The following is a 17,728-nucleotide window of genomic DNA, read 5'->3' on the forward strand; positions in this document are numbered from 1 at the left end:
TTTTTTTTTTAGATAAAAACTTATCCAGCGCAAAAACTTGAAGGAAACCTTCTTAAAGCTTAAAATACTTATTACAACGAAGACCCTGTTATTTATATGATATAGACTGTCGTACATTACAACCTTTCGACATTCAGGGTAACACTAGAGCATTTTAAAGCGAATATCTTGCATAATCAGCAGCTTACAGCTATCTGATTTACATTTTATCTATTTCATAATCATTTAGTCGTATTTAATCCAAACGATAGTTATAGAAGAGTTTGATAAATTCGAGATGGGCGGGGGTAGACTAAAGAAGGATTTCACTTCTTTGAATAGAAGAAAACGACCTACAGGGTTTCAAACAATGAATAATCTTCATCAAAATAAACGTATAAAAGAGGATAATCAAAGATCAATACTGGAGCCAATAAGGCATTCGCCTAGCTCGATCCCAATACCCATTCCTACTTCACGACCTTTGAAGGAGATTTTCACCAACTCGGAGCGACCAAGACTGTCGCATGAAGGGCCCTTATCTCATCCAGTTACGGCGCCCAATAGTCCTGTTGAATTCAACAGTGGCAGCGATGTCTTTAGTAAAGACAGACGGTTCACCCCTGAACCCAAAAGCTGGGTATATATGCCTCATAAATCACTACAGCATCGTCATTCTAAGAAACTGGACCACGTTTTGAATGCTTTTTCAACCTCGATCGATATCACTAAAAATCAGTTGGATTCTACTCCGATTGTCTCTCTACATTTGGATTCAATAAACTTTAATGGGATTTTATTCGATACCAGCGACGGCGATTTAGCATTAAATGTTTCTAGGGGTTTCCAGTTTCTTTATCTAACTAGAAAACAGATGATTATAAATAATTTGGTTATTGAAAAAGCAAAACATTTAGAAAGTTTGAATTTTAGTACAACCAAGCGCTCTATTTTAATTGAGTTGAAGAAAGATTATGGTTACATTCAAGTTCAATACTCTCTGGATGATTCACAATTGTTCAATTTTTTCCTTCTACAAAAACAATGGAACGTTAAACCAAGTCCTAGAATTGATAATGATGAATTACTACACCGCATGAATGAGATCGATTCTTCACGTCCTCAAACTTCGAAAACAGACCAATCGCCGAAATATCGAGAAGCAAATGACCCAATCCGACCAAGAACAAGAGCACATACCAACAAATTACTTCCGGTTACTTCTGAAAATCCCGATGGTACAGTATCAATATTAGAACCAGGAGAATCGGTAAATAAAGAAACCGTTGTACATCCAGCAGAAATCCCTGCTCCTTTTGATCCTGAGTTAAAGCATAAATTCTCAGGAAATAAAACTTTTATAATCACTTATTCCGATTTCAAGACATTATACAATAACGATTGGATAAATGATTCTGTCATCGATTTCTTCATTCAATATGAAATCGAGAAGGCAATATATGATCGCAAGCTTTTCAAAGAAAGCGAAATATATGCTTTCAACTCGTTTTTTTTCACTAAACTAATGTCAAAGTTAGAAGGTCAAGAAAATGTTAATTACTACGGTAATATCAAACGCTGGTTAAGTAAACTTGATTTATTGTCTTTTCCTTATGTCATACTTCCAATTTGTGAAAATATGCATTGGTATTGTTGTATAATCAAAGGTCTTCCAAACCTCTTAAATAATCCTCAAGTACCTAAGGATGAATCACTAGATCAAAACGGAAATGATCAAGAGGATAATGAAAACGACGATTCTTTGGATGATTTGAATTCGGATCCTATAGAAGATCTGCAACAAGATGAAAAATCCACTGATCCTGATTATAATGACTCAAAAAGTAATTCTTTGCCATCCAAACATTCAAGCTCGAACTTGAATGCACCACCAAAGAAGAAATATGTCATGGAAATATATGTTTTCGATTCCTTAAGTCAAAAACATACTAATATTGTTAGACCGTTGAAAGAATTCATTGTTGAATACTGCAAAGACAAGCATAATCTTAGGGTAGAAAAGGAGCAAATAAGAATAATTGCCGCAAAGGTCCCAAAGCAAAACAATTTTAATGATTGTGGGATTCATGTTATTTATAACGTTAGAAAATGGTTAAACGATGCAGAGAAATGTGAACAAGTTTGGAGGTGTAAATCTAAATATCTTATAAAAAGTTTCTTTTTATCTGCCGAAAGAAATAATATGAGGAAAGAACTCATCGACACCCTTTTGGAGCTACATGACAAACAGGACTTCGAATTGAAAGAGAAGAAAAATAGCCCGGAAGCAGATAATTCAAAGAACAATGAACCTTCTGAAGATGATATTGAAGTGATTGAGTATAAGCCTGGAAAATCAGTTGAGACCGAAGCAGACAAAAAAGAAACCTCTTCAAATAATAGCATTCCAGCTTTTACTGACCCAAAGAAAGATGATATCCTTAAAACTACTTCGAAAGATTCTCCTACTAAAAAGCCCTCATCATTATCAGCATCAAAATTAACCAGCTTTGATAATGATAGCGCTACACAGATGGTCCCATCCTCGGAACTAGAGAATAAGTCTTTGCGAGAGTTATTCAATAACCAAAGTCTTCAACTTCGGAATTTGAGGTTGTTCAATTTGATTTTTGGACAGAAATTTGATCATTTTAACAAATATCAAGGTCAATTAATTCTAGATCTTGAAAAGGCGCTCGAACCAGCTCAAGATGTTTCTCAGAGAGAAAAGAAGATAGCTCATTTCAAAATAACATTCAATGCTTTAGGTGGAAGAAATGACCCTAGAATTAACACCAGGCCACTGGATGAATCTTTAGTTATACAGCATAGAGATGACTCGAGTGATGATCTTAATAGAAGTGTTCATAACTTAAGAATATCGCCTTCCCTGCCTTCTGATACACAATCAAAATCACATCTTGACTTAACAAAACGAGATAATCTTGAAGGTAGAACTCTCGATCCCATGAAAGCTCTGCTTATTCCAGTGAGCCAAGTCGTTCTGAATTCAACAAAGATCGAGGGAATCAATAATAATAAGTTGGTGAACTCAAATAGTGAACACCAAAGATTTTCCTCAGACTCACAAAATCAACTGAAGATGGAGATTGATTCTTCTGGGCTGTTCGATTTTCAACCAAGACTGAAACCACTGCTTGAGACAGTGGATATTGAAATGAAAGACATTCTTGATGACGAAATTTCGAGACAGAGCCTTTCACCTAAAGTCATATCGAGTGGCGTTTCCAAGCCGATTACAATTAAGGATCAGCAAAAGAGCTCAGCTGATGAACCATCCCCCATTTTTGGTAAGAAAGACTCTATGGTTGAATCCACTCCAATGAGGAAAAAATCCTCTGAAGATGTGAAGACTCTCAATGTCGAATCAGTAAAAGAAGAAAGTGATAAAGCTATCATGCCAGAGAAACTGAAGTTGGGGTCCAATGGAACGGGTACTGATGAATTAGAAGAAATATCAGAAAAACGTTTTAACATGCGCAAAAGCCCCATACCTAACAATGACCTAGTTGAGCTGACTATACAAACCTTATCCCATAATAATAACTCTGGGTTGAAAAAAGATGTTTTAGATGACTCAAAAAGCTCCAATATTGAAAGGTACAACAAGGACAACCAAGATCTCAACCCAACTCGTAAAGGCTCTGACATTTCCCACTCTCGAGGATCTGAAGATAAACCTGGGAAAATGGGCATTTCAGAAAGCCTAAACACTATTTCAAACTTGAACCCAGTGCTAAGCCTGGGCAATAGGGTTGAATATACTGAATTCGATCTAGAAAATGAAGTACACCCACTGAAAATTGATTCGAATGAAGCTTATTGGTCAAAGGAACTAAATCATAAAGAAAGCATTGATAGTCAAAGCCCTTCTACTTCTGTTACAGGTGTTGACAAAAAAGAAGCAAATTTTTCTATGGATTTAAATGGAGATCACAAAGTTTATATACCACAACAAAATGATGGAGTATCAAAAACGGATCTGCCACCCAGGGGCAAAAGTGAAAATGTTTTCCGTTCACATCCTAACAGAGTACAATCTAATGAAACACGACTTGAAAAAACTAGAGAGCATAGCAGAAGGTTCAATGAATCCCAGAGACTTAAATCGTCCTCTGGTCAAGCTCTGCACGCAGCTAATATATTTTCGTTATTTCGAACAGATCACCTTCCAGAAAAACCCAAGGTCTATCGACCCTCATCGTCTCCAGCTGCTTTAACTAGATCAATACCTTTTGGAACATACAACCCGTTTGAACTCAAATCCTCGCAAAATAATGGAAGGCGTAATCATCACTCTAATCGGGGTTCAAATAGTTCCACTGAGGCTTTTGAAGATTCAAGATCTGCTTCTCATACTAAGGAAACAAATACTTCGAAAGGCTCCCAAAAACGACAAAAAAAAACTTATCCTTTGAAGCGTTCGGAGCCTTTTAATTTTAGGAAGAGAACAAAAGATATTGACCAGAGACTTGATCAAGATTCACAAACTATAAAATCCATGAGACATTCGGAAGCTCACGAAGCAAAATCTAATCTGGAAGGTGAGCTATTTAAAAATTCAAATACTTCATTGCCGCAATCAGTGGCAGAAAAGAAAACTCCTACATTGAAGGAATTATGGCGAAAAGCCACTCCGGAATTCACCCGTAAAGTGCTAGCAGAAAGCACAAGGGACGCAAATGGTGGTAGTAGAATGGCGCAAGTAAAACAAGACGTGTCAGATAAATCGAACAGCTCTTCATCAAGCCTCAAACTTCATGAAAATCCTGACACTGAAGTTGATAACAGTGAAAGCAACACTAAACTGATAGGAGGTGACTCATCAATATCAGCAACGAATACCGATTCTGATGTTGAGATTGAAATTGAAATGATGGCAGACCCATCTGTCCCTGATCAAAATGATGATTTGAGAAGAATACACACAATATATGACGGGTCTCCAAGACCTAGGGCCAGACAACTCAGGTTTTTGAAAAACTTACCACAAGTTCCTACTATTGCAGAATTTGATTTATCTCGTGCAAAGAACAAGGAAAAGGATGAACAATCAAATAGGATCATGAGTGACCACAGCAGATCTTCCAGGAAGAAGACACCGCCTACAGAAAAGCCTAAACCGGTGCCTATTAGGATCGAGTCGCCTGATACTAAACGAACTCACCAAACCTTATCTCGAGTGAGAAGAACACCACCTAGTCGCGAAATTCATGATGTGGACAACGACTTAAATTACATTGATCTTGCTTCAGATGCTCTCACGGATATTGCCGATGATGAAGAGATCGATGTTCAAGTTCTATCGAGTAGCGATGAAGAAGAATCTAAAAGATTCAGACAGTTGAAACATCAGAATACCAATAGAAACACAACCGATGAAGATCAGCACGGGCCTAATTATGAAATAATCGATGGTAATGAAAGTGGAGGAATCCAGCATTTAGACTCGGACTATTCATCCGGTAACGATAGAAATACCAGAAGTCAAACCTCTAGGAAAGAAAAGAGAAATAATGACAAACAAACATATGTAATTCATTCTAATGGGAATCACCATACAATCTTCACTCCAATTCAAGTATCAGATTCTTCTGATGACGGATATGAAGGAGTTCATGAAATTCAGTCTTCGCCGTTGAAAGGTCCTTCTGTCAATAAAGTGACTTCGAAGGATCCCCCTTCTATTAATGAAAGGAGAGCTAAACTCAAGAAACGGAGATTAAACAGAAATGGGTTCCAATAATTTGATCTACAAACTTAATGCACATAAACAAAGTTGTCAACGGATACAGCTTTGATTCACAATCTAACAGAACGCAATATTGTACACCAAAGTATCACTTATCATAGTAATAACCCTCTTTGTAGCTTTAGTATGTATTGATTTTTTGCAATCGGTTTCGACACCAAGTTTTGATGTACAAAAAAAAAAAAAAATAAAAAAACAAACGAGCTTAAGCATTGGAAATTTGATCCAAAGGAACCACGTAAACAAAGTTTGTCTTTTTCCTACTGAAGTCTGCCTTCATCTACTCAATTTGATCAGGAAAAGCAGAAGTATAACGATGTCAACCGTAACATCACCTTCAAATATCCAATCGGATACAATTAAGGAGGATCAATTTGCAGATTCTCCTAAAAAGGAACAATCCACCAATAAACCTAGTGAATTATCGTTTACATTGGAAGATAACATATCCACGATTTCCGTGATCAGACAGCAAGAATTGTACTCAATGCCTATATTGAATGAATCATCTGACATCTTTTCAAACAATACAATTAGCAATGACAATTTGAAAAGTAAATTGGAAAACATTAAAGAAACATTGGGTGAAGAACAGTTGGAAGATGATAACTTGAAGTTTTGGTATGAGTTGATTGAAGATTATAGTAATCAAATTTTGAGGGAAAGAAGAATTGATGAATTAGAACAACATTTGATTGAAGGAATCCCCGAATCATTGAGATCTTTGGTGTATTTGAAAACGTTACAAGTTAGATATAAATTGGAACCTAGCGGATACGAAAATTTACTTAAAAGAGCCAACAGTTCGTCGTCAACTAAGAACCAGGAACTATTTCTTGAGAGTTTACCGGTTGATGCAGACTTGAAGGAAGTTTTGAAAATTTTCAACTATTATACTAACGAAGTTATTATAAACACCACTAAGCTAGAAGCAATAAATAATGATCCAGGTGCTACTCCTTTGGAAGGCGATACCGAAGATTTACCTCCAAACAATTTTGTTATTCATCTTAGTAAATTAATAAGCAGTTTACCAAATATATCTAAAGAAGAGTTATTATCATTATTATTAAAATTCAATAAACTATTCGTGAATTTAATCAAAGATGAATTTTTCTATAAAGTTAACAGATCTTTGGAGGACTTAGCTTCTGACGTGTTCCTTCACCTTAGTAAACAAGGTATAAATTTGATTAATTTTTATAAGAAAATTTTGTTCAATTTTTTCAATGAACAAATTGAAAATACAACCTTATTATATAAAATCCTAGATTTTGTTGTTTTCCAAGGATTTGATTTCATTCCCAGAGTCTTGGTAACTGTTTTTGCAACCAATGGTGAAAGAATTTTAAGTCTACAAGGTACTGAGTTGAATAATTTTTTAAGTTCCAAACATTTCTTTAGTGTCATAAATGAAGCTGATATCCCATTGATATTAAAAATTGAACCTCAAATTATAAAATTCGAAAATGAATATCATCTACTCCATGCAAATTCATTGAATCGTAATAATAATGAACTAACTAATTTAAAATCAGTTAATGATGATTTGATCATAAAAATAAATGATTTGAAACAACAATTGAATAATTTAAGTATAACCCATACAGAAATCTTGGAACAAAGCAAACAATTCAATGACCAGCTTAAAGGCGCTGGACAAGAGAAGCAACTGTTAACTCAACTCAAAGATGAACTACAAGAAAAGTATGAAAACTTAACCATGAAAGAAAACTTGAAAAACACAATTAATGCAAATAAGGATTTTTCGGCTAGAAATACAGAATTGGAATCCCAAATTGCTGATTTGAAGAAAAGCATTGAAGACAAAACTAGCAAACTTGCCAAATATTCTACAAACTAAACTGTGTAGCTAATATATGAAGTACCACTATTTTTACTGTAGACCTTGTCGTACCCCAAGTATACGCAAAAGAAAAAAAGTTTTGAGAAGATCAGCTAATTTTATAGATCCATAAATTTTTTGAAAAAGTTTCAATACTTCAAGCTAAAAACTCAGCACATTGAAATCACATGTCTGATAACGAAAGCAAGCAACAGAGTGTTGGTATAGTGGGGGCCGGTTTAGTTGGGTGTCTTGCAGCTTTGGCATTTGCGGCCAAGGGATACACTGTATACATCTTTGAATTAAGACCCGATCCAAGAGAGAACCCAAACCCAAAGAACTTACGTTCAATCAACTTGGCAGTTAGTGATCGAGGCATACGAGCATTGAAGTATGTTGATGAAGAAATGGCCGAGCGTGTTTTGCAATATGTCATTCCAATGAAGGGTAGAATGATTCATGATATTAGTGGAACCAAACAAGAATCGCAAATTTATGGATTATTTGGAGAATGCATAAATTCTATTGATAGATCTTTTCTTAATAAGGTAATGTTGGATGAGATGACAAGTTCTGATAAGATCAAAGTACTTTTCAATCAGAAGTTGATCAAATTGAGTCAACTTACCAATGATGACGAAACACCTAAAATGACCTTCTTAGACTTGAGTAGTAAAAGCGAAGAAAAGAAAAAAGAATATGAATTTGACTTTATAGTTGGAGCTGATGGGGCCCATTCCCAATTTAGATATCAATTACAAAGATTTAGTCGAATGAATTTCCAACAACAATATATTGATATGCAATATTTGGAACTTTGCATTCCACCTAATCCTAATTCAAAAGAAGATAATACCATATTTTCAATTGATCCAAACCACCTTCATATATGGCCAAGACATAACTTTATGCTCATTGCTCTTGCAAATCAAGATGGGTCATTTACATCTACATTTTTCAGTCCTTGGTCCGTGATTGAAAGCTTAAAATCGGCCGATGATTTTGTTGAATTCTTCCGATTCAATTTCCCCGATGCCTATCAATTGATGGGGGAAGAAAGTTTACGTTATAGTTTTGATCATCAACCTCGTGGTTCTTTAATGCAAGTCACTGCTTTTCCTTACCACAGTCCTAATGGCCGAGCATTGATAATTGGTGACGCTGCTCACTCTATGGTTCCTTTCTACGGTCAAGGTATGAATTGTGGATTCGAAGACGTTCGTGTTTTAATGGAGTTAATTGACTCCAATAATCATGACGTAAAAGCCTGTTTCAAACAATACTCTCAAGACCGTCATCAAGATTTATTAACCATTTGTAAATTGGCCTTAGACAATTACTATGAAATGTCCTCCAAAGTTACTAGCCCGCTTTATCTTTTCAGGAAGAAAATTGATTACTTCTTAGGTAAATATGCCAGTGGCCGTTTCCTTACATGGATTCCAATGTACTCTATGATTTCATTCAGAGGAGATATCGGGTATTCTGATGCAGTCAAAATCGAAAAGAGACAACGGAGAATATTGAATAACATCCAGAACGGGACCCTTGGTGCATTAGCCATCTTTACTGCGGTGAAAGTGGCCCAATATTGGCATAAACTCAAGAACTAATACATTTCCTCAATAGGGCCTACTTCTCAATTTGTAGTTGGTTATACTTTAGCTCATGTTACCGAATTATACATTAGTTTATAAAACCTTATTATACCTTATACTTTATTGCAACCAATATTATTGAACCGCGTGCATTTACCAATAATATATGATATTAACTTCCAACCCGTACATTCTTTTTTTTGGAACTTTGGCCCGTGCACCATATATGGTCGTGCGCGCATGCCCAATTATTCATTCGTTCATCGAAAAACTTTTGGGTGAGTTTTGTGTAATTAAAAAATTCAATTCTTTTTTTTTTTTTTGGTGACTTCAAAAAAGCATTGAAAAATTGAAGGCCAAAACTCTTTTGAAAGGACAGTTTTCCATAAGATTTGCGTTGGAAATCCTAGTTTAGCTAAAGTACTGTTGGGAGTGTGTCACTTATTGAGTTGGTACACCTAGTTGAGTCAGTTTTGAAGAAGCATTTAAAGAAATTGTCGACGCCACTAATCCAAGCTGAAAAAATCGGATATATAGTTGGGAAAGTATAATTGACACAAGCATATATATAGAAATAGTATGTTGAGATCGTCAATAATAAAGAGTGGATCAAAGGTTCACTACTCGGGTACTGCGTTGGGTTCCATACAGACATATCGTTTGTTTAGTCAAAGTAGTATTAACTCTAATAAACCTCAATCACCATTAGAAGTTTTCTTTAAAACTTTTAGAAGTGAAATCAAGAAATCCAATGAATTAAAAGAAAACATCAAGGCTTTGCAAGATGAAACTGGTAGAGTCGCAGAAAGTGACGCTTTCAAAAGAGCCAAAGAAGCTTATGATCGTGCCCAAAAGGGTAGTTCGACTGCCGGTAAAGCAGCCAAAAAAGCAGCAGGAGCAGTTGGAGGTGTTGCGCATAAAGCATGGGACTCAAAAGTTGGTCATGGAGTTAGAACTACCGTTAGAACCAGTGCAGAAGCCGCTGATAAAGCATTTGATCCAGTTAGACAAACCAAAGTTTATAAAGATTTTTCTGAAGTTATTGATGATGGTTCATCATCATCCTACGGGGGGTTTTTAACCAAACAACAAAGAGAAAAATTAAGGGCTCAAGAATTAGCTAAAAAAATGAAGGATGGTAAATTATTTAAACCAGTTAAAGAAAATGAAGAAGCTGGTGGGGCTTTAGTTGCCACTGATTCTAAACCAACTGGTCCTACTTTCTCTGACAAATGGGAAACTTTCAAACAAAGATCTCCAATCGGTCGTGGTGTTGTTTATTTACAAGAAAAATGGGAAGAATCAGAAAATGGTTTAATTGCATTAATTAGAACTATTATCGAAAAAGTTACTGGGTTTTTCGCTGAAACCGAACAAGCTAAAGTTATCAAACAATTGAGACTCATGGATCCTTCTTTCAGAATCACGGATTTCAATAAAACTTTAACTAATTATATCGTCCCGGAATTATTAGATGCATACATTAAAAACGATGAACAAACCTTGAAAAAATGGTTAAGTGAAGCTCCTTTCAACGTTTGGCAAGCTAATAACAAACAATTCATTCAACAGGGCTTATTCTCAGATGGTAGAATCTTAGATATCAGAGGTGTTGAAGTAGTCACTTGTAAAAACTTACAACCAAACGATATCCCAGTTATCGTTGTCAGTTGTCGTGCTCAAGAAATTCATTTATACAGAAAGGCTAAATCCGGTGAAATTGCTGCCGGTACCGAAGATCACATTCAATTGAGTACTTATGCTATGGTTTTCACTAGAATTCCTGAAGAAATGGATAATAACGTTACTGAAGGTTGGAAAATCATCGAGTTCGCTCGTGGTGGTTCAAGACCATTCCATTGATTACCTCTCCTCTCCTTTCTACTACATACTTAATATCTGTAAATATCATACTTTAAAATATAAATAGTATCTACTTAGTTGTTCTTGCAACCGATGGGGACCTCTTTTCTTTTTGTTGGTGTCTGGGTGTTTCTCTTGACAATTGATTGATCCTTACACGTACGTAGTTTTTGGTGTTTTTCTTTTTTTTTCCTTTTCTATTGGTACTTTTCATTTGAACGTTGTAAACTTTATAATCTTTTCAAAGAGTAAGTAACTTTACGGAAACCTTCAGTGAGTTGTTGATAGTTTCAAGGCGAAAGGTGAAAGAATTGTGCTCAGTTCCAACTATTCATCAAGCTCTGTTTTTTTTGGCTAAGTTTAATAACAGTATAACTTTATTTTAGATCAATAGATTAAGAAGCATGTCTGATAGTTACGCTACCAAGGAAGAAGCTCAGGCCATTTTCAATAAGTTGAAACAACACCCGGCTAATCAAGTGTGTTTTGATTGTCCAAATAGAAACCCAACATGGTCTTCAATTCCGTTTGGGGTTTTATTATGTTTAGAATGTTCAGCAGTTCATAGAAATATGGGTGTCCATATTTCGTTTGTTAAGTCAACTAATTTGGATTCATGGCAAAAAATCCAATTGAGACATTTCAAATTTGGTGGTAATCATAACGCTAAAGAGTTCTTCATTAAGAATGGTGGATCTCAATACGTTAATAATAAAAATGTTGATCTGATTGCAAAATATACTAGTCCTGTTGCTAAAAAGTATAAAGAAAAATTGAAACAAACTGCTTTACAAGATTCTGCTAAACATCCAGATACTGTTACTTTAGATGATTCAACTGATAATTTATCAGTTCTTGATTCTAATTCAAATTCAAATAGTAATTCAACCGATGATTTTTTCACCAATTGGAATAAACCAATAAATGCCACTCCATCTCCATTATCTTCCAAGAATATCACTCCAAATGCTTCTACTGATGATCTTTCATCAGTTAACTCGAACAACTCAACTACTAAAAGACCCATCACTACACGTACTACCACTACCTCTTCTTCTAGATTGGCTAATAAGAACAGTGCAACTGCCGCTAAGAAATCAATTTTATCCTCTAAAGGTAATGGTCCTCGTACTTCAAGATTAGCTGCCAAAAAAATTAACAAAAATGACGAAGAAGAAATTGATTTCGATGAAATTGAAAAGAAGGCTAAAAAAGAAGCAGAAGAAGCTAAAAAATTGGGCTATAATCCTCAAGTTGAAACCCCTAACACCAACGGGACTTCAAGTACTAACACTGGTGTTAGTTCTCCTTTGAATTCAATTACTCCTAACGAATCTAAAAAACCATTATCCTTATCATCATCAAAAGATGATTCAGCTTCGAAAGTTCCAATCAAGGAAACTACTCAACAGTTCCAAAGATTAGGATTTGGAATGGTTCAAGGTGATAATAATTTAACTGATCCAGCTAAAAAACAATACAAAGAAGTTAAATATACCGGTGAAGTCTCTAATAAATTTGGTACTCAAAAGGGTATTTCATCAGATGAATTTTTTGGTAGGGGTCCAAGATTTGATGAGCAAGCTAAAAATGAAGCTAGAGCTAAATTACAAGCATTCAATGGAGCTCAATCAATTAGTTCAAACTCTTACTTTGGCGAAGAAGAAGGAACAAGTAATGCAGCCCGTGGTGCTGGTAACGGAGGTCAAAGCTTGGCTGATTTAGAAGCAAGTGCCAGAGACTTTGCTTCAAAATTCTCTGGTAATGCAAATCAAGATTTGGATGTTTTGAAAGATGCATTAGAAGATGGTGCCAATAAGTTAGGTGGTTATTTGAGAGATTTTTTAAGATAAGTTTGATTAGTTAAAATTTGTAAAATAATTGTTTAATTCAATATTTTTGTATATTTGTATTCAATAAACATCAGAGTTTGTATTTTTTAATATAAAAATATATAAAACACGGATAAAACGGCTCAAAACAGTTAATTGGGAATAGTCTATAGGTCTATAAAGTAAGTGAAATTATTCCACATGTTTGAAGTCTGATTTATCATTCCAAATTGGATTAGTAACAGCCATTCTATGGCTTGAGTATAAAGGTTCTTGGGGAATGACATCTTGTTTGAAGACAACTCTTCTAATATCCAAGATGAATTCTTTGGTTTGCCATTTAGCGTGGGTCATTGTTGGAATACTGAAAACTTCATCCAATTCTTCTAAAGTTAAACCTTTAGTTTCTGGTAAGAACCATAAAACTAAGAAGAAACCAACAACGTTCCAACCAGCGTACCAGCAAAAGGCCCCAGTTGGAGTGAAAGCGTTTACTAATCTTGGCCAAGTAAATGCCAAAATAAAATTGAAGAACCAACAAGTAGCAGTGGCAAAACCCATACCTAAGTCACGGATATAAAGAGGGAAAGCTTCAGCAGAATAAGTGAAAGGAACTGGCCCTTCACCTGAAGAATAAACACAAGTAAATAAGTAGATACCAGTTGCAACAATACCAACTTTACCATCTTTATCATCACATAAGAAACCAAAACCAGCCATGAAGAGGAAAAGAGACATCAAGGGGAAAGTAAGTAATAACAATTTTCTTCTACCCCAAGTATCAATAGTGTAGAAGGCGGGGATTGCAAATAAGAAATTTAACATCCCAAACCCCCAAGAAGCCAACATTGCTTGAACATTAGAGAAATGGGCTTGTTTAAAGATTGAAGAAGAATAGTAAGCGATTGCATTAATACCGCAGAATTGTTGCATAAACATAACGATCCAAGCACCTAAAGCACCATTTCTGTTACGACGAATGGTAAACATTTCAATTAATCTTTTATAGGTTGGGATATTAGTGACGGAACCTTCTTCTTTCAACAAAACATATTGGTAGAAAGTATCTCTTGCAGCCAGAATAGGATCATTTCTTAAAGAATTAAGAGAATTAAAAGATTCTAAATGGCGATCTTTACCCATTAACCAACGAGGAGATTCGGGAACAAAAGGAGCTTGCACCATAACGATCAAAGCAGGAATACAAGCACTACCCAACATCAATCTCCAATTTAACCCACCACTAATACCATTGTGACCGACGTGGTAGAACGCCAAAGAAGAAACGTAACCAAACATCATACCCACTGCGGTAAAGAATTGCCACAACATAACCAAACTACCTCTAATGGTAGAAGGGGCAGCCTCGGCAGCATAAGCAGGAACGGTGGCAGAATTGATACCCACCCCGAAACCTAAAAAGAATCTAGCTAAGAACAAATGGTACCATTTCAAGTTAACCAAGGCTTGCCAAATACAAGTGATTGCACTAATTGAACAAGCCCAAAAAATGGTCCATCTTCTACCTAATTTTTTATTCCACAGATCACTTAACCAGCAAGCGATACAAGAAGCACAGAGATAAGGTGCACCATTGATTAAACCTTCTATTAAATCGGCATTTTTCATATTAGTAACCCCCATGACTTCTGGGTAGAACAAGGTGGCACCATTGATGACTGTTTCGTCCATACCTTGGACGGCAGCGGTCATTGAACTTAAAAAGATCACTTTAACTAACTCAAAGGGGACGGACCATTTCTGAGTAATTTCTTTATTTAACGCTGATTTCTGTTCATCAGATAAAAAGGACATTGAATTGAAAGAATTGGGCAGACGGGCCAAAAGAGCAGCTTTACCAAACAAATCAACGTCCAAACCATATTTGGCAGCATACAGTTTACCCATTTGCTCAGTTTGTTCTTCGGAATACTGGGTTAAGATATTACCCTCATTATTTGAAGAGCCTGAGGAGAAAGAAGAAGTTTCCAAATCTTTTGCAACCGGTTTAGTGGGTTGACTAAGAAGAGCATCGTCATGTTCAAATGACAATTTTTCAACCGAAGAAGGTGATGTCATTATTTTTATCAACAACCTTTTTTTGACCTGTCTGAAAACGGTTTGGTATACGAAGAGGGGCGGGAGTGGAGCAGAAAGGTGGAGTAAATAATCCGAAGTTAAAGAATCACAGAAAAAATATGGAAAAAACGAACGGATTAAAGAATTATAGAATTATAATCGACAAACACCAACTGGGGATATCAGAGCTTATATAGAGCAAGATACCATGAAAAGCTTATATCGTACAAAGTAAGGAAACAAAAAAGAATATTCCAAACACGGAATACCATAAAGGTATTCATTCATAACCTTAATCGCGTAAAGGACACTCATAAGAGAATTTTCTAGAGTACAAGAGTCTTGAAATTCTACGTTGATCTAACCAGTTGTACAAAACCCCATGATTTCCCCCACTTTATTGAGACCAGGTTCAGTTTTTGTGATTGAGTCAACCAGTCAATCAAGTCCAAGCACTGGACTGGTATCTGCCGTTGATTGTTGAGGGAAAAAAAGAGGGTATATAAAATATAATAATAATGGCCAGGAGAATAATTGCCGTGATAATATAAATCTCCGAATTACTTTCCCTTAATTATTCCATTTGGATTGTATTTAAGCAAGATATTTCTCTGGGACTTTTTCATGAGCCCGCCTTCTGCCGTATTCCTCAGCAGGGATATCCCCAGAATCCTTCTTATTCAGCCTTACACCTCCAGTTATCTTTTATGGTATTCTATGGTGAGATTTTCAGAGATCCCTCTGCCCCAGTGCACCTTAACCAAAAGCAATGGTCGAGGCTTGCAGGTTAATTCTTGCTTTTTGCGGGTTAGGGTTTTTTTGCAGTTTCTCAGGACTGCCCGAACGGTGCCAAAATGGTACCAGAACGGACTATACTATAGTTGGACTAGAGTCGGACTAGAGTTGGACTAGAGTTGGACTAGAGTTGGACTAGAGTTGTACTAGAGTAGTGCAATACAGTGCATCGTGTAGTCTACGTCATCCGATAACCTGGGTCAAAGATAACACCATATGTAGAGGTCATCTATTGGCCATTCTGCAAATCGTGTAATCCCCCAAAATTAACTTCATTGAGTAATGGTTGCAAATACAGAAAGTATAAAATATCTCGAAAAATAATCATTATTTTACTGTTCTCCACGAAATTGCATTGTCTGCGGTTGCGAGCGTGGGACACCCTTGCAGGGCTCGCCTTGAAACGCACCCCACATTCTTTCCATTTCCGACCGGAGGCTGGGCCTATTCCGGGGGGACGGTTGGGTGTTAAAAAAAAAAGAAAAAAAAAAAAAAAAAAATATATATATTTTTTATCTTAGTCACTCTTTGTATTTGTGCAGGTTTACGCTTTGGGTAAATTTATTTGCGGTACCCAAAAGTTGTTGGTTCCGTATTTTTTGTCTCTAACTTTTTGTCTTTTTTTTGTAACACCCAAATGCCTTCACAAATATGATAAGACTCTCGTTACTCATCTTATCTGTGATCAGAGCGTTATATTGTTGGGAAAGGCTGAATCTTTCTTCTCGCGTGCCATCTTGTTCCTGAAACTTAAAACTTGTCGCAGTCAATCGCTGAGGATGTTATACTTCTAGTAAATATAGAATTGATAAAGCCTTTCCTTGAAATCCGGTCCCAGCTAGCAATATGGGGAATTAACGCTCCCCGCGGAAATGGTTGATGTATAGTAAAAAAATATTATTTTCTCTGGAAGCTGACATTGTTTTGATGTTTAAATTTGTCAGGAATTTAACAGTAGGTTTCCCTACGGCCCCTCCTTGCTACCCTTTCCATCCATGTAAGATGTAGTTGGATGTATCTGGTATAAAAAGGTGAACACTTTTCCCCTTGATTTAGTATTGTTTGTTTTATTTCTCTTCATCTGCTATAATTAAAAAATGAAAGACCCGGAAAAAGCTGGCGTTGACCCTGCTCATCATGCTCCTGCCATTGAAAAAGATCCAGACTTGGTTGCTGGTACTGGTGTTGGTAATGATGGGTTGTTTGAACATAATAGTTCTACTTCGTCTTCAATCAAGCAAAAGAATGCTCACTCCGATATCGAGTCGCTTCATTCTAAAACGGCTGAAGCCGGCGGTGGTGAACGAGGCAATATCTTAGCCCAATACTCTGAAAAACAAACCATGCAAATGGGTAGAAATTATGCTATCAAACACGGTTTGGATCCAGAATTATTCGCTAGAGCTGCTGCTTTGGCTAGACTGCCTCATGAATTTAACTCGATGCCCTTTTTATCAGAAGATGAGAAGGTCGGTTTGAATAAAGAAGCTACCAAAAGATGGCATATTCCATTAAAGTTGGTTGCGGTCATTGCTTTGGGCTCCATGGCTGCTGCTGTTCAAGGTATGGATGAATCGGTTATTAATGGGGCCACCCTTTTCTATCCAAAAGAAATGGGGTTGTTGGATATGAAAGAACCTCAGTTGATGGAGGGTTTGATCAATGGTGCTCCTTACCTTTGTGCTTCGACTATCGCTTGTTGGATGAGTGATGCCTGGAATAAAAGATTGGGTAGAAAATGGACCATTTTCTGGACCTGTTTAATCAGTGCAATCACTTGTATTTGGCAAGCCTTGGTTAACTTGAAGTGGTACCATTTGTTCTTGGCTAGATTCTTTTTAGGGTTCGGTATTGGTATTAAATCAGCCACTGTTCCTGCTTATGCGGCTGAAACCACTCCCCATACCATCAGAGGTAGTTTGGTTATGTTGTGGCAGTTCTTCACCGCTGTTGGTATCATGTT

General features: G+C 36.3%; 7 protein-coding genes across 7 annotated transcripts in view; 6 read left to right on the forward strand and 1 right to left on the reverse strand.

Moving 5' to 3' along the window:
- The first annotated feature begins 71 nt into the window (after positions 1–71).
- On the forward strand, positions 72–5,901 carry ULP3 (SUMO protease). The gene has a single exon (XM_020223246.1). The coding sequence runs from the start codon at positions 278–280 to the stop codon at positions 5,744–5,746; it is 5,469 nt and encodes a 1,822-aa protein (XP_020076516.1). The 5' UTR covers positions 72–277; the 3' UTR covers positions 5,747–5,901.
- A 95-nt stretch (positions 5,902–5,996) lies between these two features.
- HYPBUDRAFT_136662 (uncharacterized protein) lies at positions 5,997–7,644 on the forward strand. The gene has a single exon (XM_020219612.1). It carries the CDS (start codon positions 6,069–6,071, stop codon positions 7,614–7,616), a length of 1,548 nt encoding a protein of 515 aa, XP_020076517.1. The 5' UTR covers positions 5,997–6,068; the 3' UTR covers positions 7,617–7,644.
- A 142-nt stretch (positions 7,645–7,786) lies between these two features.
- BNA4 (kynurenine 3-monooxygenase) lies at positions 7,787–9,519 on the forward strand (the record flags this gene model as incomplete). Its single annotated transcript, XM_020222721.1, has 1 exon — positions 7,787–9,519. The coding sequence occupies one exon, from the start codon at positions 7,787–7,789 to the stop codon at positions 9,209–9,211; it is 1,425 nt and encodes a 474-aa protein (XP_020076518.1). The 3' UTR covers positions 9,212–9,519.
- TIM44 (protein translocase subunit) lies at positions 9,506–11,133 on the forward strand. Its single transcript, XM_020220990.1, has 2 exons — positions 9,506–10,067; positions 10,089–11,133. Exons 1-2 carry the CDS (start codon positions 9,776–9,778, stop codon positions 11,057–11,059), a joined length of 1,263 nt encoding a protein of 420 aa, XP_020076519.1. The 5' UTR covers positions 9,506–9,775; the 3' UTR covers positions 11,060–11,133.
- Positions 11,134–11,447: 314 nt separating this feature from the next.
- Positions 11,448–12,988, forward strand: GLO3 (ADP-ribosylation factor GTPase-activating protein). Its single transcript, XM_020220991.1, has one exon. It carries the CDS (start codon positions 11,464–11,466, stop codon positions 12,910–12,912), a length of 1,449 nt encoding a protein of 482 aa, XP_020076520.1. The 5' UTR covers positions 11,448–11,463; the 3' UTR covers positions 12,913–12,988.
- A 95-nt stretch (positions 12,989–13,083) lies between these two features.
- On the reverse strand, positions 13,084–14,970 carry HGT19 (Hgt19p; the record flags this gene model as incomplete). Its single annotated transcript, XM_020218626.1, has 1 exon — positions 13,084–14,970. The coding sequence occupies one exon, from the start codon at positions 14,968–14,970 to the stop codon at positions 13,084–13,086; it is 1,887 nt and encodes a 628-aa protein (XP_020076521.1).
- A 1,892-nt stretch (positions 14,971–16,862) lies between these two features.
- Positions 16,863–17,728, forward strand: part of HYPBUDRAFT_147787 (uncharacterized protein) — a gene marked incomplete at both ends in the record, with an annotated part of 2,050 nt that continues 1,184 nt past the window's right edge. The window contains one exon of the mRNA XM_020220078.1: positions 16,863–17,679. Coding sequence (XP_020076522.1) covers positions 16,863–17,679 — 817 coding nt within the window. The remainder of the gene's footprint in view (positions 17,680–17,728) is intronic.

Source organism: Hyphopichia burtonii (assembly GCF_001661395.1).
Source record: "Hyphopichia burtonii NRRL Y-1933 unplaced genomic scaffold HYPBUscaffold_3, whole genome shotgun sequence".
Taxonomy (NCBI): Eukaryota; Fungi; Ascomycota; class Pichiomycetes; order Serinales; family Debaryomycetaceae; genus Hyphopichia; species Hyphopichia burtonii.